The sequence below is a fragment of the Scyliorhinus torazame genome, chromosome 6 (assembly GCF_047496885.1).
Source record: "Scyliorhinus torazame isolate Kashiwa2021f chromosome 6, sScyTor2.1, whole genome shotgun sequence".
Lineage (NCBI taxonomy): Eukaryota > Metazoa > Chordata > Chondrichthyes > Carcharhiniformes > Scyliorhinidae > Scyliorhinus > Scyliorhinus torazame.
This window is the reverse complement of record NC_092712.1, coordinates 124897121-124922082: the sequence shown is the minus strand read 5'-3', so window position 1 is coordinate 124922082 and position 24962 is coordinate 124897121. Positions and strand designations below refer to the sequence as shown.

At 52.6% G+C, this 24962-nt stretch overlaps 1 protein-coding gene across 1 annotated transcript in view; it reads right to left on the bottom strand.

Moving 5' to 3' along the window:
* Nucleotides 1–19048, bottom strand: part of dazl (deleted in azoospermia-like) — a 331824-nt gene extending 312776 nt beyond the window's left edge. The window contains exon 1 of the mRNA XM_072510237.1: nucleotides 18929–19048. Within this exon, the coding sequence (XP_072366338.1) occupies nucleotides 18929–19048 (120 nt within the window). The remainder of the gene's footprint in view (nucleotides 1–18928) is intronic.
* Between the last annotated feature and the right edge of the window lie 5914 nt (nucleotides 19049–24962).

The following is a 24962-nucleotide window of genomic DNA, read 5'->3' as shown; positions in this document are numbered from 1 at the left end:
ATGGGACAGCCATGTCACAGGCAGCCATGTACCAGGGCAACATGGGCATTGCTGCAGTGCTGCAGAGCTTGGCCCAGTCACAACAGGTCATGGCTGCAAGTGTCAAGAGCATTGGCCGAGCGCTGACTGACCTGAGCCAGTCATAGAAGGACCTGGCATGGTCCCAGAGGAACATGGCACAACCCCAGAGGGAGGTTGCCCTGTCTCTGTGCTCCATGCTATGAGCATGGAGACCCTGGTCAAGACAAGAGCGGGCCTCCCAGGACTGGCAGCGCCCGGTGACGGGGCGCCCCAGAGCATGCTCCAACCACTCCCCCCATCCCATGGAGTAGCCTGGGCGTCATCGGGCACCCCAAGGGAGGAGGAGGTGATGGTGATGGAGCCCATGCTGGTGACTCCCACAGAGGTGGTGCCAGAACACCGCAGCACCTTTGAATCCCTCCCCCCACATGTCCCTGGCACACCTGATGGGTAGCAGGCAGAATAGGCTAGACCCATGCCACCCAGAAAACGGTCAGGCCCATCCGGGCCTGGTCCCTCCAGAGGACGGCTGCCAGAGGGGACCCAGGTCGCAGGGCGAGATACGCACCAGGCCGCTTCCACTTCTGCTGTTCCGCTTGGGGACACACTAGAAGGAGCGTTAGGGCACGTAAGCTTAGAAAGTTATACACAGGTTTCCGGTGGCGGCTATGAAGGAGTAAGTCGCACATTTGGTGGCTCCCGCTCGGGTCGGACTTTTGGACCTTTTCCCCCGATTTTCTACTGGACTTGAATTGTAAAACTGATGACAGAGGTAATTGTGTACTGAATTCCCACATCAGTGCGTGGAGAGAAGGACTAGAAGTGCTCGTAAAGGCAGAAACAGAAAGACAGAGAAGGCTTGAGCTGAAGCTGCAGCGGGAGACAGCATGGCGGAGGACCGGACCTCTGGTTTGTCGACCCAGCGGTCAATGGAGCAGCTGATGCAAGTTATTCAGGAAGGCTTTGCTAAGCAGAAACGGGACTGCTTGGACCCGATAAAAGAGTCAATTGAGCGGCTGGAGCTTAGATTGGACTTCCAAGATCGGGCGATCCAGAAGGTAGAGATGTCGCTGGCTGAGCAGGAGGAACATCAAACTGCGGTGGAGTTAGAACATATAACATACAGTGCAGAAGGAGGCCATTCAGCCCATTGAGTCTGCACCAACCCACTTAAGCCCTCACTTCCACCATATCCCCGTAACCCAATAACCCCTCCTAACCTTTTTGGTCACTAAGGGCAATTTATCATGGCCAATCCACCTAACCTGCAAGTCTTTGGACTGTGGGAGGAAACCGGAGCACCCGGAGGAAACCCGCGCAGACATGGGGAGACCGTGCAGACTCCGCACAGACTGTGACCCAGCGGGGAATCGAACCTGGGACACTGGTGCTGTGAAGCCACAGTGCTATTCACTTGTGCTACCATGCTGCCCTAAAATTGGAGTTGGAGGTGGGGATGCTGAGAGACCAGCAGAAGAAGCCCTTGGAGAAGGTGGAGGGCCTAGAGAATAGGTCCCGCCAGCAGAATTTGAGAATCGTTGGGCTCCCGGAGGGGTCAAAAGGAGCGGACGCTGGGGCAAACATCTCAGATATGTTTGAGAAGCTGCTGGGCGCTGGGGCATTCTCCCGACCCTTGGAGGTGGACAGGGCTCACAGAGCACTCGTGAGGAAGCCACGAATGGGAGACCCCCCCGAGGACAATGGTGGTGAGTTTCCACAGGTACTTGGATAAGGAGCACATTCTACAGTGGGCCAACCAGACACGGAGCTGTAAGTGGGACAACAGTATCCTGCGGGTCTACCAAGACCTGAGTGTGGAGGTGGCCAGGAGAAGAGCAGGCTTCAACCAGATTAGGTTGATCCTTTTTAAGAAAAAGGTGAAGTTCGGACTGTTGTATCCGGCCCGTCTCTGGGTCACGTACGAGTAACAGCACTTTTATTTTGAGTTGCCTGAGGATGCGCTGGACTTCATGAAAAGGAAAGGACTGGTGGTGGACTGAGAACTTTTGAACTTTGCTGCAACGTTAATGGTTTTTTTTTGTTGTTTTTTTCTGTTCTTTCAAAAAAGCTTCCCGTTTTTCGTTTTGTAGAAGCTGTTTGTAATGCCTTCTGTATTGATTTGGGACCAGTGGCAGAGCTGAGTGAGTTAAGGTATTCATTTGCACTGTTGGGGGATGGAGGTGTGCTTGTTTAGATTTTGGTGTTTTTCTGTAGGGAAATTGTGTGGGGATTGTTTGATGTTGGAGTATGTTTGTATGAGCGGGGGGGGGGGGGGGGGGGGGGGGGGAACAATAGGTGGGAGACTATCCGGCGCCAGGGATGGGGTAGCTGGGCGGGCTAACTCACGGAAACGTAGTGGGGGGGGGTGCATATGTTCGGTTTATTAAAGGGGTTGGGTTACAGAGTGTTGTTACTGGGGGGGGGAGAAAATGTTCTGCTGACGAGGGAGGGACTTGGGCTAAGGGACAGAGAGGAGGTTGGGGACGGAGGCTGCCTGGGGCGGGCAGGTGGAGGCGCAGAGCATGGGCTGGAGGTGGGCCCAAAAAAGGGGATAGTTGATCGGCGAAGCGGGGGGGCAATGAGCCCCCCCAACTAGGCTGATCACCTGGAATGTTCGAGGGTTAAATGTGCCGGTCAAGAGGGTGCGTGAGTTCGCGCATCTTAGGGGACTGAAGGCGGACGTGGTAATGTTGCAGGAGCCACACCTTAGAGTAACTGGCCAGATTAGATTGAGGAAAGGCTGGGTCAGTCAGGTCTTTCACTCGGGACTAAATTCAAAGACTAGAGGATCGCGATCCTGATGAATCAGCGGGTGGTGTTTGAGGAGGGTAGAATAATCTCAGATTTGGGAGGTCGGTACATTAAGGTCAGTGGGAAACTGGAGGGAGTGCAGGTGCTATTAGTAAATGTGTATGCGCCAAATTGGGATGATGTTGAGTTTATAAAGAGGATGCTGGGGAAGATACGGGACCTGGACCCACCCAGGTTGGTCATGGAGGGGACTTCAACACAGTTATTGACCCTGGCTTGGATGGGTCAAGCTCGAAAACGGACAGGGTGCCAGCAATGGCAAAGGAACTAAAAGGGTTCATGGAGCAGATGGGGGTGGGGGGGGGTGGATACATGGAGATTTGGACAGCCGAGGGTGAAGGAGTTCTCCTTCTACTCACACGTGCATAAAGTGTACTCCCGGATTGATTTCTTTATTTTGAGCAGGGCCTTACTGGCAGGGGTGGTGGGCACGGGGTACACGGCGATCACACTCTCAGACCATGCTCCGCACTGTGTTGACCTGCCGGTTAGTAAAGACAGTAACCAGCGTGTGGCGCACAAAGACTCCGTGAGACGAATAGAGTGAAGTCGATGAGGCTTTATTAAGCGTGTCTGTTCCCCAGCAGCCCGATAGTAAACTGGCCTGCGGGGGAAGGCACCGGCTTCTTATACTTCGCCTTCAGGGCGGAGTATGAGGTCAACGGCCAACCAGGACCCGGGATCTGTCAGCCAATGACATTAGGGCTTCCAGTCCCACATGACCCCCAATACATACTACCACATTCACCCCTTGTCAAAAATGAACCCGGCGGGGTGATGCTTCGTATGGTGGTAAGGGTTTACAGTACTGGTCCTGGGAGGATAGAACAGTTACATGGTAGTACAGTATTGGACAGTATCGTCCTGTTACAACTATTTACAGAGGATATAGGAAAAACAAAATGTTCATTGGACAGTCCATCTTTGTTTTACATCGACGCCACGAGTCGGTCGGGCGGTCTGGTCGTCCGTGTCGATCGCCTCGGCCCCGGCGGCGGTGGTGGTGCTTGTACCAGCGTTGTCGCCTCCGGGAGCCGCACGGTTTCAGCTGTCGGTGCAAAGGGGAGGGGGGACTGATCCTCCTGGGAAGGGGGCGGTCGCGGGGTGCGGCGGTGGCAGGAAGGGGGGCGGTTGGGTTGATGGTGCCGGGGGTGTGTGCGTGGTGCCGGCGGGCGCCAGATCCCGCAGGGAGACCGTGTCCTGTCGGCCGTCGGGGTACTCCACGTAGGCGTACTGGGGGTTTGCGTGGAGGAGGTGAACCCTTTCGACCAACAGGTCCGCCTTATGTGCCCGCACGTGCTTTCGGAGCAGGATGGGTCCTGGGCCGCCAGCCAGGTCGGCAGCGACGTTCCAGAGGAGGACCTCCTAGGGAAGACAAGGAGACGCTCGTGAGGCGTTTGATCAGTGCTCGTACATAATAACGACCGGATGGAATGGAGAGCGTCCGGGAGGACCTCCTGCCACCGTGAAACTGGGAGATCCCTGGACCGTAGGGCCAGTAGGACGGCCTTCCAGACCGTGCCGTTCTCCCTTTCTGCTTGCCCGTTCCCCCGGGGGTTGTAGCTGGTCGTCCTGCTTGAAGCTATGCCCTTGCTGAGCAGGAACTGGCGCAGCTCGTCACTCATGAAAGAGGACCCCCTGTCGCTGTGGACGTATGCGGGGTAACCGAACAGCGTGAAGATGCTGTTCAGGGCTTTAATGACTGTGGCCGCGGTCATGTCCGAGCAGGGAATGGCAAAAGGGAAGCGGGAGTATTCGTCCACTACATTAAGGAAATACGCGTTGCGGTCGGTGGAGGGGAGGGGCCCTTTGAAATCGAGACTGAGGCGTTCAAAGGGACGGGAAGCCTTAATCAGGTGCGCTCCATCTGGCCTGAAAAAATGCGGTTTGCATTCTGCGCAGATGTGGCAGTCTCTTGTGACTGTACGGACCTCCTCTAAGGAGTATGGGAGATTGCGGGACTTGATGAAGTGGTAAAACCGAGTGACCCCCGGGTGGCAGAGGTCCTCGTGGAGGGCTTGGAGGCGGTCAATTTGTGCGTTGGCACATGTCCCGCGGGATAGGGCATCAGACGGCTCGTTCAGCTTTCCGGGCCGGTACAAGATCTCATAGTTGAAGGTGGAGAGTTCGATCCTCCACCGCAAGATCTTGTCGTTCTTGATCTTGCCCCGCTGTGCATTATCGAACATGAAGGCTACCGACCGTTGGTCAGTGAGGAGAGTGAATCTCCTGCCGGCTAGGTAATGCCTCCAATGTCGCACAGCTTCCACTATGGCTTGGGCTTCCTTTTCCACTGAGGAGTGGCGGATTTCTGAGGCGTGGAGGGTCCGGGAGAAAAAGGCCACGGGTCTGCCCGCTTGGTTAAGGGTAGCCGCTAGAGCTACGTCAGAGGCATCGCTCTCGACCTGGAAGGGGAGGGACTCGTCGATGGCGCGCATCGTGGCCTTTGCGATGTCCGCTTTGATGCGGCTGAAAGCCTGGCAAGCCTCTGTCGACAGCGGGAAAGTCGTGGTCTGTATTAGGGGGCGGGCCTTGTCTGCGTACTGGGGGACCCACTGGGCGTAGTATGAAAAGAACCCCAGGACTTCCGGGTGCGGCGATGACCAGCTGAGTCGCACGTTTCGGCAGCTCCCTGTGAAACGGACTTTTGGGCTCTTGATAGGAGCCCCAACGGCAATTTTAACGGCTGAAAACACCGTGTGGTAAACCAGAAGGGTGTTCCCCCTGGACACGGATGGAAAAAGGAGAGGAAAGTGGCCGGATTGCAGCGGATCCTTTGGAACAACGGCAAGGAAGGCAAGCAGAAACCAAGATGGCGTCGGAAGGTGGCAGTTTCATATGGGGCCCTGAACAACAAGAGTTTTTGAAACGCTGCGTGGAGGAGATAAAAAAGGAAATGAAGAAAGAGTTGTTGGCCCCGATATTACAGGCGATTGAAGGGCTGAAAGAGGAACAAAAGACCCAGGAGCAGGAGCTTCGGGTCGTGAAGGCGAAAGCAGCAGAGAATGAAAACGACATACAGGGCCTGGTGGTGAAGTCGGAGATACAGGAGGCACACCAGAAACGATCTGTGGAGAGGTTGGAGGCACTGGAAAATAACGCAAGGAGGAACAACTTGAAGATTCTTGGCCTTCCTGAAGGTGTGGAGGGGGCGGACGTCGGGGCATATGTGAGCACGATGCTGCACTCGTTAATGGGAGTGGAGGCCCCGACGGGTCCGTTGGAGGTGGAGGGAGCATACCGAGTTATGGTGCGAGGACCGAGAGCAGGAGAAGCTCCCAGAGCCATAGTGGTGAGATTTCTCCGTTTTAAGGATAGAGAAATGGTCCTTAGATGGGCGAAGAAAACTCGGTGTAGTAAATGGGAGAACGCGGTGATCCGCGTCTATCAAGATTGGAGTGCGGAGGTGGCGAGAAGGAGGGCGAGCTTTAATCGGGCCAAAGCGGTACTTCACAAAAAAAAGATAAAGTTTGGAATGCTGCAACCGGCAAGACTGTGGGTCACATATCAAGGGAGGCACCACTACTTTGAGACGGCGGATGAAGCGTGGACTTTTATTGTAGAAGAAAAATTGGAATGATTGGACTACGAAAATGAACGTTTGGACAAAGTGGTGGGACGGGTGGGGGGGGGGGGGGGGGCGAAGAGGGATTGTATGATTAATCCTGCGGTATGGTAACTTTTCTTTCTCCCACAGGTGGTGATGGGGGGAGGTGGGGAGGGAGAGGAGATGGGGCGTTGGCCATGGGAGGCGGGGCCGAGGGAGAGGCGCGGGCTTGGTTCCCGCGCTATGATAATTATGGCGGGAATAGAGAAGCAGGAAGGAGGGGGCGCCGCACGGGGCGAGCCGTGATCACGGGGGGAAGCCGAGGTCAGCCAGAGTTTGCTGACTTCTGGGAGCAACATGGGGGGAGTAATTACGCTAGCGGGGGGTCTAGCGGGGGGGGGGAGGGGGGAATTACTGGGTTGCTGCTGCTGGGGAAAGGGGGGAGTGGGTGCGGGAAAGGATGGGCGGGGGGGCACCGTCTGGGAGAAATACAGCCGCGTGGGAACTGGGCGAGAAGCTGGAAAAAGATGATGGCTAACCGGCAAGGGGGGGGGGTGGGAAGCCCCCCAACTCGGCTGATCACGTGGAACGTGAGGGGGCTTAACGGGCCGATAAAGAGGGCACGAGTACTCGCACACCTTAAGAAACTTAAAGCAGATGTGGTCATGTTACAGGAAACGCACCTGAAACTGATAGATCAGGTTAGGTTGCGCAAAGGATGGGTAGGGCAGGTGTTCCATTCGGGGCTGGATGCGAAAAACAGGGGGGTGGCTATATTAGTGGGGAAGCGGGTAATGTTCGAGGCAAAGACTATAGTGGCGGATAACGGGGGCAGATACGTGATGGTGAGTGGCAAATTACAGGGAGAGATGGTGGTGTTGGTAAACGTGTATGCCCCGAATTGGGACGATGCCAATTTTATGAGGCGAATGCTAGGACGCATCCCAGACCTAGAGACCGGAAAGCTGATAATGGGGGGAGACTTTAACACGGTGTTGGAACCAAGGCTGGATAGGTCGAAGTCCAGGACTGGTAGGAGGCCGGCAGCAGCCAAGGTGCTTAAGGATTTTATGGAGCAGATGGGAGGGGTGGACCCGTGGAGATTCAGTAGACCTAGGAGTAAGGAGTTCTCGTTTTTCTCCTATGTCCATAAAGTCTATTCACGCATAGACTTTTTTGTGTTGGGTAGGGCATTGATCCCGAGGGTGAGGGGAACGGAATATACGGCTATAGCCATTTCGGATCATGCCCCACACTGGGTAGACTTGGAGATAGGGGAGGAAACAAGAGGGCGTCCACCCTGAAGAATGGATATGGGACTAATGGCGGATGAGGGGGTGTGCTTAAGGGTGAGGGGATGCATTGAAAAGTACTTGGAACTCAATGACAATGGGGAGGTTCAGGTGGGAGTGGTCTGGGAGGCGTTGAAGGCGGTGGTTAGGGGGGAGCTGATATCAATAAGGACACATAAAGGGAAGCAGGAGAGTAAGGAACGGGAGCGGTTGTTGCAAGAACTTTTGAGGGTGGACAGACAGTATGCGGAAGCACCGGAGGAGGGACTGTATAGGGAAAGGCAAAGGCTGCATGTGGAATTTGACTTGCTGACCACAGGCACTGCAGAGGCACAATGGAGGAAGGCGCAGGGTGTACAGTATGAATATGGAGAGAAGGCGAGCAGATTGCTGGCACACCAATTGAGGAAAAGGGGAGCAGCGAGGGAAATAGGGGGGGTGAGAGACGAAGATGGAGAGACGGAGCGGGGAGCGGAGAGAGTGAATGAAGTGTTTAAGACATTTTATAAAAAATTGTATGAAGCTCAACCCCTGGATGGGAGGGAGAGAATGATGGAGTTTTTGGATCGGTTGGAAATTCCCAAGGTGGAAGAGCAGGAAAGGATGGGATTGGGAGCACAGATCACGGTAGAAGAAGTGGTGAAAGGAATTAGGAACATGCAGACGGGAAAGGCCCCGGGACCGGACGGATTCCCAGTTGAATTTTACAGAAAATATTTGGACTTGCTCGCCCCGCTACTGACGAGGACCTTTAACGAGGCAAAGGAAAGGGGACAACTGCCCCCGACTATGTCAGAAGCAACGATATCGCTTCTTTTAAAGAAGGAAAAGGATCCGCTACAATGCGGGTCCTACAGACCAATCTCCCTCCTCAATGTAGATGCCAAGGTCTTGCCAAGGTAATGGCAATGAGAATAGAGGAATGTGTCCCGGGGGTGGTTCATGAGGACCAAACTGGGTTTGTGAAGGGGAGACAGCTGAACACGAACATACGGAGGTTGTTAGGGGTAATGATGATGGCCCCACCAGAGGGTGAAACGGAGATAGTAGTGGCGATGGATGCCGAGAAAGCATTTGATAGAGTGGAGTGGGATTATCTGTGGGAGGTGTTGAGGAGATTTGGGTTCGGAGAGGGGTATGTTAGATGGGTGCAGCTGTTGTATGGGGCCCCGGTGGCGAGTGTGGTCACGAATGGACGGGGATCGGCATATTTTCGGCTCCATAGAGGGACAAGGCAGGGATGTCCTCTGTCTCCATTACTGTTTGCACTGGCGATTGAGCCCCTGGCGATAGCGCTGAGAGGTTCCAAGGGATGGAGGGGAATACTCAGGGGAGGAGAAGAACACCGGGTATCTTTATATGCGGATGATCTGCTACTATATGTGGCGGATCCAGCGGAGGGGATGCCAGAAATAATGCGGATACTTGGGGAGTTTGGGGATTTTTCAGGGTATAAATTGAACATGGGAAAGAGTGAGCTGTTTGTGGTGCATCCAGGGGAGCAGAGTAGAGAAATAGAAGACCTACCGTTGAGGAAGGTAACAAGAGACTTTCGTTACCTGGGGATCCAGATAGCTAAGAATTGGGGCACATTGCACAGGCTAAATTTGACGCGGTTGGTGGAACAGATGGAGGAAGATTTCAAGAGATGGGACATGGTAGCATTGTCAATGGCAGGGAGGGTGCAGGCAGTTAAGATGGTGGTCCTCCCGAGATTCCTTTTTGTGTTTCAGTGTCTCCCGGTGGTGATCACGAAGGCTTTTTTCAAAAGGATAGAAAAGAGTATCATGGGTTTTGTTTGGGCCGGGAAGACTCCGAGAGTGAGGAAGGGATTTTTACAGCGTAGTTGGGATAGGGGGGGGCTGGCACTACCGAGCCTAAGTGAGTATTATTGGGCCGCTAATATTTCAATGGTGAGTAAGTGGATGGGAGAGGAGGAAGGAGCGGCGTGGAAGAGATTAGAGAGGGCGTCCTGTAGGGGGACCAGCCTGCAGGCTATGGTGACAGCCCCATTGCCGTTCTCACCAAGGAACTATACCACGAGTCCGGTGGTGGTAGCTACACTGAAGATTTGGGGACAGTGGAGACGACATAGGGGAAAGACCGGAGCACTGGGGGGGTCCCCGATAAGAAACAACCATAGGTTTGCCCCGGGGGGAATGGATGGGGGATATGGAATGTGGCAAAGAGCAGGTATAACGCAATTGAAAGATCTATTTGTGGAAGGGAAGTTTGCGAGTCTGGGAGCGCTGACCGAGAAATATGGGTTGCCCCAAGGGAATGCATTCAGGTACATGCAATTGAGGGCTTTTGCGAGGCAGCAGGTGAGGGAATTCCCGCAGCTCCCGACACAAGAGGTGCAGGACAGAGTCATCTCAAAGAAATGGGTGGGGGACGGTAAGGTGTCGGATATATATAGGGAAATGAGAGACGAAGGGGAGACTATGATGGACGAACTAAAAGGGAAATGGGAAGAAGAGCTAGGGGAGGAGATTGAGGAGGGGATGTGGGCAGATGCCCTAAACAGGGTAAACTCGTCGTCCTCGTGCGCCAGGCTAAGCCTGATTCAGTTTAAGGTATTACACAGGGCACATATGACTGGAACACGGCTCAGTAAATTTTTTGGGGTGGAGGATAGGTGTGCGAGGTGCTCGGGAAGCCCAGCGAATCATACCCATATGTTTTGGTCATGCCCGGCACTACAGGGGTTTTGGATGGGGGTGACAAAGGTGCTTTCGAAAGTAGTAGGAGTCCGGGTCGAACCAAGCTGGGGGTTGGCTATATTTGGGGTTGCACAAGAGCCGGGAGTGCAGGAGGCGAAAGAGGCCGATGTTTTGGCCTTTGCGTCCCTAGTAGCCCGGCGCAGAATATTGCTAATGTGGAAAGAAGCCAAGCCCCCGGGGGTGGAGACCTGGATAAATGATATGGCGGGGTTCATAAAGTTAGAGCGGATTAAGTTCGTCCTAAGGGGGTCGGCTCAAGGGTTTACTAGGCGGTGGCAACCGTTCGTCGAATATCTTGCGGAAAGATAGATAGGGGAGAACAAAGAAGGCAGCAGCAGCGGCCCAGGATTTGGGGGGGGGGGGGGGGGGGGGGAGGGATGGGGGGGGATGTGTGTGGCCTGAGACAAGGCAGTTGCCAATTAGGGCTAGTTTTTATTTTTTTTGTTATTTAATATTTATTTATTTGTTGTTGTTTTTGTTTAAATTTTAAAAAGGTCATTATTATCTGTATTGTTACAATGTTGTGTAAAGGATGCACAATGTACTGTGTTGGTTGACCAAAAATTTTCAATAAAATATTATTTTAAAAAAAAAGAAAAGAACCCCAGGCAGCGTTTCAGGGCTTTTGGGCAGTGCGGGAGGGGAAATTCCATGAGTGCGCGCATACGTTCGGGGTCGGGGCCTATTATCCCATTGCGCACTATGTAGCCCAGAATGGCTAGCCGATCGGTGCTAAAAACGCACTTGTCCTCGTTGTACGTGAGGTTCAAGGCTTTGGCAGTCTGGAGGAATTTTTGGAGGTTGGCGTCGTGGTCCTGCTGATCGTGGCCGCAGATGGTTACATTGTCGAGGTACGGGAACGTGGCCCGCAGCCCATGTTGATCAACCATTCGGTCCATTTCCCGTTGGAAGACCGAGACGCCGTTTGTGACGCCAAAAGGGACCCGTAGGAAATGGTATAACCGCCCGTCTGCCTCGAAGGCTGTGTACTTGCGGTCACTTGGGCGGATGGGGAGCTGATGGTAGGCGGACTTGAGGTCCACGGTGGAGAAGACTTTATACTGGGCAATCCGATTGACCATGTCGGATATGCGGGGGAGAGGGTACGCGTCTAGTTGTGTGTACCTGTTGATGGTCTGGCTATAGTCAATGACCATCCTTTGTTTCTCCCCTGTCTTCACTACGACCACCTGCGCTCTCCAGGGACTATTGCTGGCCTGGATTATGCCCTCCTTTAGTAGCCGCTGGACTTCGGAGCGAATGAAGGTCCGGTCCTGGGCGCTGTACCGTCTGCTCCTAGTGGCGACGGGTTTGCAATCCGGGGTGAGGTTCGCAAACAAGGATGGGGGTTGCACCTTGAGGGTGGCGAGGCCGCAGATAGTGAGTGGGGGTATGGGGCCGCCGAATTTAAACGTAAGGCTCTGTAGGTTACATTGAAAATCTAAGCCCAGCAAGGTTGGGGAAGGACGTTAAGTTTGTAGTTTTTGAATTCCCTCCCCTGTACCGTTAGGGTAACTATGCAGAATCCCTGGATCTGTACGGAGTGGGATCCTGCAGCTAGGCAAATCTTTTGTGCGCTGGGGAAGGTAGTTAAGGAACAGCGTCTTACCGTGTCGGGATGTATAAAACTTTCCGTGCTCCCGGAGTCGAATAGGCATGGCGTCTCGTGGCCGTTAATTAGGACCGTTGTCGTCGTCGTCTGGAGAGTCCGGGGCCGAGCCTGATCGAGTGTAACCGAAGCGAGCCGTGGTTGTAGTAGTGGGGTGGGGTCCGTTGTTGCCGTCCAAGATGGCGTCGGGGATGGACAAAATGGCCACCCCCATACATCGCCCGTGGCTGAGGGGTCACAAGATGGCGTCGGGGGTGGACAAAATGGCCGCCCCCATGCGTCGTACAGGTCGGGGGCGGTCCAAGATGGCGGGGCCCCTCCTCCCCTCGTGGTGGTCGGGACCCAAAATGGCGGCGCCTGCGGGTCGCACATTGAGTGCTGGGGGGCGCTAGGACCGCGCGGAGTTCCTGCATTGCGAGCGCCCGGGCCGCGGGCGCTAGGACCGCGCGGAGTTCCTTGACTGCGAGCGCCAGGGCCGCAGGCGCTAGGACCGCGCGGAGCTCCCTCGCCGGGGACAGCGGTGGTCGGGGCCCAGACCGGCGGGTGAGTACTGCGAGCGCTGGGACCGTGAGGAGCTCCCTCGCCTGGGACGGAGGTGATCGGGGTCCAGGTAAGTTGTATTGCCGGCGGGTCAGGCGTGGGGCGCGGGACGGGGGTGAGGGCCCAGGTCGGCGGCGCCGGCGGGTCAGGCGTGGGGCGCTGGACGGGGGTGAGGGCCCAGGTCGGCGGCGCCGGCGGGTCAGGCGTGGGGCGCGGGACGGGGGTGAGGGCCCAGGTCGGCGGCTCCGGCGGGTCAGTCGTGGGGCCGTGAGCGCTGGCACCGTGCAGAGCTCCCTCGCCGGGGACAGCGGTGGTCGGGGTCAAGGTAGGTGGCGCCGGCGGGTCAGGCGTGGGGCGCGGGACGGGGGTGAGGGTGGCGTTCGGGACGCGAAAAACCCCCTCCTCTCCGTGGAGTGTGTTGGCCGGCACCCAAATCGGGAGCGCCGGCGGCGGGTCGTATATGGACTGCGGGAGGGGGGTTGGGGAGCGTAGGCGGCGTGCAGAGCTCCCAGTTCTCCCGGGGCCACGGTGGTCGGGACCCAAAATGGCGGCTCCTGCGGGTCGCACATGGCGTGCTGGGGGGGTTGGGAGGCATAGACTGCCTGTAGGGCTCCCTGTTCTCCCGGGACGGCGGCGACCACGCGGGATCGGCACACCACCGCATAGTGGCCCTTTTTCCCGCAGCTTTTGCAGATGGCTGCGCGGGCCGGACAGCGTTGTCGGGGGTGCTTCGCCTGGCCGCAGAAATAACAGCGGGTGCCCCCGGTGCGACTCGGCGTTTGGACTGCGCAAGCCTGTGGGGTGTCCGGGGGGGGGGGGGGTAGGGGGTTTGGCGCGACGGGTACGTACGGGGCCCAATGGCCTGCCGCGCGGTCGGGGCCGTAGGCGCGGGTATTACGCGCGGCTACGTCCAGCGAGGCTGCCAGGGCCCGTGCCTCTGAGAGTCCTAGCGACTCTTTTTCTAAAAGCCTTTGGCGGATTTGGGAGGATTGCATACCTGCAACAAAAGCATCGCGCATTAACATGTCCGTATGTTCGTTTGCATTCACCGACGGGCAGCTGCAGGCTCTTCCCAAAATCAGCAGCGCGGCGTAGAACTCGTCCATCGATTCTCCGGGAGCTTGCCGTCTCGTCGCGAGCTGGTAGCGAGCGTAGATTTGGTTAACTGGGCGAACGTAGAGACTTCTCAGTGCTGTGAACGCCGTCTGGAAATCGCGGGTGTCTTCAATGAGGGTGAAAATCTCCGTGCTCACCCTCGAGTGCAGGACCTGCAGTTTTTGTTTGTCTGAGACTCGGCCTGTGGTCGATGTGATGTAGGCCTCAAAGCAAGTCTGCCAGTGTTTGAAGGCTGCTGCCGCATTCACTGCGTGGGGGCTGATCCTCAGGCATTCTGGAATGATCCTGAGCTCCATAGTCCTTTTTAGGCACGCTTAATAAATTGTGGCGCACAAAGACTCCGTGAGACGAATAGAGTGAAGTCGATGAGGCTTTATTAAGCGTGTCTGTTCCCCAGCAGCCCGATAGTAAACTGGCCTGCGGGGGAAGGCACCGGCTTCTTATACTTCGCCTTCAGGGCGGAGTATGAGGTCAACGGCCAACCAGGACCCGGGATCTGTCAGCCAATGACATTAGGGCTTCCGGTCCCACATGACCCCAATACATACTACCACACAGCGCCCGCAATGGAGGTTAGATGTGGGACTTATGGCTGACGAAGGGGTGTGCGAGCGGCTGAGGAAATGGATTCAGAACTACCTGCAGGTCAACGACACGGGGGAAATTTCAGCAGCGGTGGTCTGGGAAGCACTGAAGGCGGTGGTCAGAGGGGAGCTGACCTCGATACTGGCCCACAGGGAGAAGGTTGGCAGGGCATAAACGGACCGACTGGTAAAGGAGATGCTACAGATCGATAGGAGGAATGCGGAGACCCCAGCGGCAGGGCTTTTAAGGGAACAACGGAGGCTACAGGCGGAGTTCGGCTTGTTAACCACAGGGAGGGCAGTGGAGCAGCTGAGAATGGCGAGGGGGGCAATCTATGAGTATGGAGAGAAGGCCAGCAGAATGATTGCCCAGCAGCTTAGAAAGAGGGAGGCAGCCAGGGAGATAGAGAAAGTAAATGATGGAGATGGGAACCTGGTTGGAGATTCAGCAGGGGTGAATAAGGCGTTTAGGGATTTCTACAGTAGGCTATATAGGTCGGAACCCCCTAAGGGGCCGGAGGGGATGAGGCACTTCTTGAGGGGGGTGAATTTTCCAAAGGTGGACGGGAAGCTGGTAGAAGGTCTGGGGGCCCCGATTGGATTGGAGGAGATAGTGGAGGGTCTGAAGGCCATGTAGTCAGGTAAAGCCCCGGGGCCGGACGGGTACCCAGTGGAGTTTTATAAAAAGTTCTCTGGGCCATTGGGGCTGGTGTTGATGAGGATGTTCAATGAGGCAAGGGAAAGAGGGTGCTGCCCCCGATGATGTCACAGGCCACGATTTCGCTGATTCTGAAACGGGACAAGAACCCGGAGCTGTGTGGGTCCTACAGGCCGATATCCCTGTTGAATGTGGACGCCAAACTGCTGGCCAAAACTTTGTCCTCCAGGATTGAGGATTGTTTTCCAGACATTATTGGGGAGGGCCAGACGGGGTTTGTTAAGGGTAGTCAGTTGGTGGCCAATATAAGAAGGTTGTTAAACATGATCATGATGCCCCCGGAAGGTAGGGAGGTGGAGGTAGTGATCGCAATGGATGCAGAAAAGGCTTTTGATCGGGTAGAATGGGATTATCTGTGGGAGGTACTGGGACGGTGTAGGAGCAGTTTCAAGACCTGTGTATTGAGTTCTTCCACGTGGGGTTTTCCCTGTGGCTCAACTCAGTACAAAGAGAAACAAAAACACCACAACCTGGACAAGATGGCTATTTAATCAAGCTTGTTACGTATACACGGAGAACAGACTGGATATCAGCCAAGACATGTTCTACCGAACAAAGAGCCGAGCACAGTAATTATACAACGTTCAAAAATCAATAGCCCACCCCAGTTGAACGCGATCCAATCCCTGAAGCTGCTTCTTTTAATCTTATCCAATAGAATTGCAAGCAGTGTTTAAACTTCACCCAATAGAGTCGCAAGCAGCACATGATTGATCCTCATCCTGACATCTGTGTACAATCCCAGCAGCTTGCTGACTGTTTGTGAGAAACAGAACAGAAAGACAAGGGGCGTCATTCTCCGCCGGCGGGAGTCTCCGTTTTGCCGGCGCCCGGGGGTTTCCTGACGGCGTGGGGCTGCCCCACAATGGGAAACCCCATTGACCGGCCGGTGTTACGGAGACTCCTGCCGGCCGGTCGGGGCAGAAATGTGGCGGGGCGGGTAGGAGAATTTCGCCCAAGATGTCAGAAGTCATGTCCTTTTGGTCAAGTGAGCTATCCTATATCCCATTTGAGTACTTATTACTGCTATGTCCTAAAAATACATGTTTAATGGTTGATAATGATTACTCAGACTTCTAATTCATCTCAATCCTTAATAAAACAATTTATGTAAAACTATTCATGCTAACGATTCAGTTTTAAGAGATATCATCGCTGAACCTCCCCCTTCAATCCCCCCTTTTGGCCCTTGGCTAGCTCAATAATAGGCCATTAAAGAGACATACTGAATTTACTGGAGTCCAGCTGATGTGTGGAATATTCAACAGGTAAGAGCTGCAACAGTCTCCCTTTAACTAGGGGGCGACAGTGTTTCTGCCATTTCCTAATGTGGCGCCTGAGGCAACAGAGCATAATAAAAGAGACAAACAATATAAACAGCTGAAAAAGTGCAACAACGTGCGAAATAATATGTATCCATGGATGGATATTGGCATTCTGTCCCCAATTCCATATTGTAGAGAAAAAGTTCTGTGCACTGAAACAGTTCCGCGGCCTTCTCAGAGTGAGTCTGGATGAGCTCCCGCTACTTGTTCCAGAGGTGGTCAATTGGCGTTGCCGCCTCCCGAAGTCCTTCCCAATCGGCCCGCAAGTGCGGGATGCGTGGAAGTCCCTTCTGGCCATATTGGTGAATCCGCTGGTCATCGTCAGTTCGCTCGAGGTCATCCGCGTCCACGATGGACACATCCCTGTATGGAGTCAGTTCATGTCGGCCAATGGTAATAGACTCAGATAAATTGGTTAGAACAACATTATGCCCAGGCAATGCCTCGCTTGGTATAGTTGTTATACGACGTTACTCATTAATTGTTGTCTGATATGGCTACAACTGTTTACGTGCCTTCCACACAAGCTGATTGACTTGCTGGCTAAGGGCTGTAGCCGTTTTGGCATCCTGGTATATATCCTGAACTGCAGGTCTCAATTGCCCTTTCATAACCTCAATCCCTTCACTTATCTCCACAATGTCAAGGGCGTTCAGTTCCACTATGTCTCTCTGTTGTCGCTTACGTATTTTCCAGCAACTCCCGTCCAAAATCCCCCTTTCCCAAGGCTACAAACAGTCCTAGTCCACAGCAATAGACTGGTAAGTGTAGATTGGCGACATCAATCATAACTCTTACATGTCATCGTCACTGATTCATCAGTGAGGGTCAGAACTAACCTGTGTCCCACAGTGTGGCTAGTGATATGCTCATCACATTCGGGCTTGGGGGTTGTCCTTGGATTTGTGGTTGTAATTGAGTCAGAGCTCACCAGTGTCACAGTGGTGGTGGTAGGCTTCGGCCTGGTCCCCACTCATAACCTGTGGAGTCCTTGCTTCCTACAATATCCCACCCGATTCTCGGACTCCAGCGCTGACTGGCTGCCTACCTCACTTCCCCGATACAAAGCTGTTAATCTATCACATATCATCTCATGATTGTCAGTACGGTTAGGTGCCTGGCAGGGATCTATTCAGTGAATTACCAGACGGTTCCCCATAACTTACTAGTTCACAATCGGGTGATTTGGGACATCAATGGCATGTAGCGTTCCCTGATCGGTCATTTTAAAAACAATGTCATCCTGCCTGGGGGCAAAGGTCCTGCGTTCCAGCTTTCTGTATCACCTGTAACTCCCATGATCCTGGGTTCCCAACTGATATAGGGCCCACGTATTTCAGAATTGCACGTAATTCGTATAAGCCGCCCCGCAGGGACATATAGAGTCCTGTTTGTGCATACATCCTGAGTGTCATCAGAATAAAAACCTATACCACTCCTCCCCTTTGCATCTCTCATAACATTAACAGCATCCCGACGCACCCGCGTGACATTAGTATACATGCGATCACTAGACTTGACTTCAGCAATGTCCAGCTCCTTCCACATCCCTGGTGAGGTGGTCAATGTTGATGATTGCAACCAGAGATGAGATGGGATCCAGAGGTGTGCTAGCAATAGAATCCTGTAGGAATAAACAAACACCTTCCGGTGCTCAATTAGTATTATATCATTCACATCATCGCCACTCCTTCCTCGTATACATCCTCTCCGTGCCTTAGTCCCATATCCTGAGCCACTCTGGTGACCCATCTACAAATCCAGATAAGTCCCATTACAAGTGCCGCAGCTGGCAATGCCATGGCTACCCCCCGCTCCCTGGATCCACCAACCCACCAGAGGGTTCTCTCAATCCTTGTGACCATGGGATGACTCATGAGGGTATGATTTCAACTGCATCCAGTGCCGCCACCACGGACCGGGTTTTACGTCTATTAAGGCACATATTTGTCCAGCGATGATTACTGCATAGGGTCCCTCCCATCAAACCCCTGGTCCCTTTTTACCTGTCATAAGTTTGACCATGACCCTATCCCCTGGTGTCGGTAGTTCTGGGGTATCCTTTCCAGTCAGTTTGGTCCAATCTCTATGTTGTTGCTGTGCAATTACCTGACCCTTAAGGGCATGCAGGCAGTTCACCAGATCTTGCATACATTAGAGTACAGTGCCTTTGCTTATCTCAAGTTCTGCTCCTCCAGTTATCACCTCCTCCGGGAGGCGCATTGCTCTTCCTGGCATTAACTCAAAAGGGGTTAGACACATTCCCCGGATGGGAATGGCTCTTTGTCGCAACAATTTGGCATGCAGGGCCCGTACCCAATTATTCCCTTCCTGCGATATAGCTTTGGCTAGGCTATTTTCAAGGATTGGTTCATCCGCTCTAGCATTCCCGAGCTTTGAGGATGGTGTGGGATGCGGAATCTTTGCTGGATGCCAAAAAACCCACAAGCCTCCCTCATGACTTTCCCTGTGAAATGGGCCCCTTGGTCAGAATCCAGTTGAAGTGGCACCAACCACCTTGGTATTATTTCATTAACCAATATCAAAGCCACGGTACTAGCAGTGGCATCCTTACACGGGAATGCTTCCACCCACCGGGTGAATTGATCGACAATCACCAAACAGTATGTTCTACCCTGTACCTGAGGCAAAGGCCCAGTAAAATCTAGTGGCAAATTTCCCCCTGGACCCTTGGGCCGGGGGCTGACTTCCCATTTATCTTGCAGGGACAGCCTGGTTCCACCAGGGTGCACTGTATTCATCGCTAGCAGAATTTGGCCACATCCCTGTCCATTCCCTTCCACCACCAACATTCCTTTAATAGTTTGACCATATTGTCTCTCCCTGTGTGCGCTTGTCCATGGTATATGTCCCACAGGGATTGTTGCACGGCCTCGGAGGCTATCTTTCCCTTTCCATATTCTATCATGGCCTATCCGTCTCCCGTTATTACTCCACCCCCCCTTTTCCTCCACTAGTGCTTGTTCTTGCACCTGCCTTACATCAATATCAGCATTGCCTGCAGCCTTCACAGCTGCTATTCCTGGAGTCTACATCCCCACCCGTTCCTGCTCTAATAGGTTCTTCCAGCCTGATCGGATCAAACTGTTACCTTGCTGCGCCTAATTCTCATTTCTCCGATGGGCCTAGACCTTAATCACGGCTACTTTTAAGGGCTTTCAGGCGGCCGGGAGCAAGTTCCTGATTAAATTCTCATGCTGTATGTGTCCTCCACTGGAGGTCACAAACCCTCGCTTACTCCAAGCTGTCATATAGGCATGAACTACGCCAGAAGCGTCCCGACTGTCAGTGTACACATTGATTAGCTTTCCCTTGCCCCATTCCAGGGCCTTCGTTAGAGCTATTAATCCAGCTGTTCGTGCTGAGTGGTTCCCGGGGATCTGTTCTCCTGCAATCAACTCACCTTCAGTATCCACTATAGCCCATGCCGTACGGGGCTCCCCTCCTATATACTTCCTAGTTCCATCCACATATAAGTTGCTCACTCCTTCTCCCACCAATGGCTCTTCTGCCAAGCCTCCACTAGTGTCCTCCTCTACTTCCACAACACATTCATGCTCCGTTCCTTGTATTGTTAACCCTATCGTGGGATTTTCCCTCATATCTTTACAGATTTCCACATGTCTGTCCCCAGGCAAAATATTAGCATCAGGAATTGAGTCAGGAATCGAGCATCTACTACCCGAGACACCCTGCAGTCTTCCAGCCTCGAAGAATTGAACAATAGTATGAGGGCTATGGAGGATTATCTTACCCATCAGGGCGATGGGTTCTGATGCATTTATTGCCCATGAAGCACACACCAAAACCCGCACACATTGGTGCATGCCTGTGGCTACTGCATCCATTTGGGCAGAGTAATATCCCACTGGTCTGAATTCATCCCTATGCCTCTGGGCTACTATGTTGGCCTACATTCCACTAGCCCTCCTGGCAGATGATGTGGAATGGCTTGCTGAGGCCCGACCACCCCAGGTGGGCCCCTTCACCATTACTTGTGTAGATTGGAAAAGCCTGCATCTCCTCCGCACTCTACTCTGTCTTTGCTAGCCCTTCCCCCCCCCTTTGCTAAATCTTGTTGGGGTTTCACAAGGGTTGCTTACCCCTCCACTAGATTTTAAATCATGTTGGCTATTGCTGCACTAATGAAAGTCACTTAGAAATTCTCAAATCCTCGAAGCTACTGCAAATCTTGTTCCACTGGCAGTTACCTAAAAAGTAAAACACAAAAAATCCATTCGGCCAAGTCAATATTAAAATTTGCAATTCCTATTAAAAGAAAACCTCTTCAGCTGTCAATTCAAAATTAAAATTCTTAATGCCTGTAAAAAAACACCTTCAGCTGTTAACAGGCAAGGGTTAATCATCTGCTGTATGAAGAGAGGCGGGGTATAAGCCTTCAACTGGACGTCATTAGTCACCACCCTCCTTTGTTTGACTTAACCAGAAACACGAGGAGGGATTTTTAGCAGCCTCTAATCTGCACCCATTTTTGGTCCCTCAAACTTTGTTTCCTTTCTTCTGACCAATATCAAGTGCGTCAGGAATAATTATTTTTCAACCTGACCCAAAGTTTTAACACAAAATCAATCCAATACAGGATCAGACATAATCAATTCAGATATCTCAAACTCCAAGCAATCTTGTTAAATTAAAATGGCCTCATTCTTAGATGTGTGAATTTATAGCCGGATTAAAATTTCCACATGTGATTCAGAATAATCCTGGAATCATGCCTCTGGCCAGAAAACATGACTTCAGGTTTCTGTCAACTGTTTGGACTTGAAGCACTTAAATGATTAATCATCAATAAAAAAACACAACTTCAGGGTCATTCCTCAGAAAGATAACTCTAAATAATAACATGACTCCACAAATCTCCTCCAGACAAACAAAACATGATACTGCTGCTCGTAGGGCAGCACGGTAGCATTGTGGATAGCACAATTGCTTCACAGCTCCAGGGTCCCAGGTTCAATTCCCAGCTTGGGTCACTGTCTGTGCGGAGTCTGCATATTCTCCCCGTGTGTGCGTGGGTTTCCTCCGGGTGCTCCGGTTTCCTCCCACAGTCCAAAGATGTGCAGGTTAGGTGGATTGGCCATGCTAAATTGCCCATAGTGTCCAAAATTGTCCTTAGTGTTGGGTGGGGTTACTGGGTTATGGGGATTAGGTGGGGTTACTGGGTTATGGGGATAGGGTGGAGGTGTGGACCTTGGGTAGGGTGCTCTTTCCAAGAGCCGGTGCAGACTCGATGGGCCGAATGGCCTCCTTCTGCACTGTAAATTCTATGTAATCTATGTAAAATTCACAGCAGCCTTTGTCTTTGCTGTGCTGCAAGCTAACACTCTTTAAGCATTTGTTCCCTCACAGGGGGGATGCATGCTTAGAATTTCTACTTTTAACTTGCGTTATTGAATTCCTACACATCCACAATTTAATCTTGCATCAAGTAATTTGCAGACTTGTTTCGGGACAATTTAAAAACCAATCAATAGCATGCTAAAACAGTTAACTTTTGTGCTCCAATTCATGTATCTTTGTCATTTCTTTGTACTTCCCCTTTTATCCACAGCTGCTCTAAGCAGTGGGGTTTCAAATCCTGTTACACATACAACGTCAGAATAATGACACCAGCTTTGACTGACTGGTCACTTACTCTGAGCCCCTCTGGGGTTCCCTGTTTTGGCCTCCATCGAATGTCATGGAGCCGTACCCTTTCCAATCTTTTTAACACGTGGCGGTTTATCCTGCTCTGCTCATCGGCGTGGCACAAAAGTTCGTCTTTGCCCACCCAACATTAGCGCATTCTCAGTTTTATGGTGTCCAGTGCTACCTACTCACAACTTTCGCACAACTTATGGATCCGACTGTCTGATCTGTAACTCCTCTATCTACTGGGTGGTAAATTGAAATGTACTCACCCGTATTTAGGAGGTGGATCATTCTGCCAGAATCCTGTGTACGCCCGTGCTCACAGTGCGCCAAACAATGTAGGAGCGGTTTCAAGTCCTGTGTATTGAGTTCTTCCACGTGGGGTTCAGCTCAGTACAGAGAGAAACAAAAACACCACAACCTGGACAAGATGGCTATTTAATCAAGCTTGTTACCGAACAACGAGCCGAGCACAGTAATTATACAACGTTCAAAAATCAATAGCCCACCCCAGTTGAACGCGATCCAATCCCTGAAGCTGCTTCTTTTACGCTTATCCAATAGAATTGCAAGCAGTGTTTAAACTTCACCCAATAGAGTCGCAAGCAGCGCATGATTGATCATCATCCTGACAGTTGTGTACAATCCCAGCAGCTTGCTGACTGTGAGAAACAGAACAACAGAAAGACAAGGGGCGTCATTCTCCGACCCCCCGCCGGGTCGGAGAATGGCCGTAGGCCGCCGTGAATCCCGCCCCCGCCCCCGCCGAAGTCTCCGGTACCGGAGATTGGGCGGGGGCGGGAATCGGGCCGCGCCGGTTGGCGGGACCCCCCGCTGGATTCTCCGGCCCAGATGGGCCTAAGTCCCGCCCAGAAATTGCCTGTCCCGCCGGCATAAATCAAAGCTGGTATTTACCGGTGGGACCAGGCGGCGTGGGCGGGCTCCGGGGTCCTGGGGGGGGGCGCCCCCACGGTGGCCTGGACCGCGATCAGTGCCCACCGATCCGCGGGCAGGCCTGTGCCGTGGGGGCACTCTTTCCCTTCCGCCTCCGCTCCGGCCTCCACCATGGCAGAGGCGGAAGAGACTCTCCCCACTGCGCATGCGCGGGAAACTGACAGCGGCCGCTGACGCTCTCGCGCATGCGCCGGGAAACTGTCAGCGGCCGCTGACACTCCCGCGCATGCGCCGCATTTCCGCGCCAGCTGGCGGGGCAACAAACGCCATTTCCGCCAGCTGGCGGGGCAGAAATCCCTCCGGCGTCGGCCTAGCCCCTCAATGTTGGGGCTAGGCCGCCAAAGATGCGGAGCATTCCGCACCTTTGGGCCGGCGCGATGCCCGTCTGATTGGCGCCGTGTTTGCCGCCAGTCGGCGGACATCGCGCCGTTGGGGGAGAATTTTGCCCAAGATGTCAGAAGTAATGTCCTTTTGGTCAAGTGAGCTATCCTAAATCCCATTTGAGTACTTATTACTGCTGTGTCCTAAAAATACATGTTTAATGGTTAATAATGATTACTCAGTCCTATAATTCATCCCAATCCTTAATAAAACAACTTATGTAAAACTATTCATGCTAACGATTCAGTTTTAAGAGATACCATTGCAGAACCCCCCCCCCTTCAGATGGTTCAGGTTTGGGCAGGGCTTTATTGACTGGGTCAGGTTGCTGTAGCAGGCTCCTGTGGCAAGCGTACGGACGAATAGGACAATATCGGACTATTTTAGACTGCACCGGGGGACGAGACAAGGACGCCCCCTCTCCCACTGTTGTTCGCGCTAGCTAAAGAGCCGTTGGCAATTGCTCTTGAGAGCCTCAAGGGGCAGGTCCGGGGGCGGGGGGGTTGCGGAGTACAGAGCCTCGCTCTATGCAGACGACCTGCTTCTGTATGTATCAGACCCAATAGAGGGGATGGAAGAAATCATGAGGATTCTAGGGGAATTTGGCCGGTTTTCGGGGTTTAAGCTAAATATGGGGAAAAGTGAGATGTTTGCGGTCCAGGCGAGGGGTCAGGAGAGGTGATTGGGGGAGCTGCCATTTAGATTAGTAGGGGGAAGCTTTAGGTGCCTAGGCATTCAAGTGGCGCGGGAATCGGACTGACTGCATAAATTAAATCTGGCCCGACTTGTAGACCAAATGAAGGACGATTTTCGGAGATGGGATGTTAGACGTTTTAGTTGCTGTGATATGAAGAGTCTAAAGTTCTGTTCCTTTTTCACAAATACACATTTATTTCATTCCAACAGCCTTTGCACAAAACTCTAACCATCCATCACCTGACAGAGGCCACCTGAAGCCCCTTTACATATCAGTGTCAATTAATAGATACTTAACATAAATGAGACAACTAATTGCAATGTCTCTTAACCCATTACTTAACAGTCTCCCCTTCCTTGGAGGAAAAAAATAATTAGGTGAAAACAAAATTTCAAGAAACTCAAAAACACACACATGATTCCCCCCCTTTTTTTTGTTTGGACGAGAAAGATTTTTAAAAAACAGTCACAGAAACAAGCGCCCTTCATTAACAATAGCCAAAAGTTTCTGTGAACTCGTCCCTCTTTTCGTAAAACAGTCTGACAGTTGCTAGCTCCTGTCGACCCATTTAATTTTTGTTATTTCCCCCCTGTCCAACTTCTGCTTCAAACTTGCGATGTCTATCCGTAACCTCTTTTCATTGACTTTTTGTAGAGTGCACATTTTCCCACAGGGATTTATTGTCAATGTGACAGTCAATAGGTATATTACCCAAATCCCCTAATCCCAAAATTTCTGTCAATATCATACTTATATAAAAGGCCATATCCGCCGCCTCTACAAGGCTTAACGTCTCAGCAGCCAAAGTGCTTTTTACCACTCTCCTTATTTTCTTTGTTTCCCACACAAGCGGGCAACATTTACCATTGTTCCCCAAAAGGAAAATTATAAAACCTCCTGCGCTTGAAACCCCATCACATAAATATGCGTAGGACGCATCACTATAAACTATGAGTTTCAAGTGCTTAAGG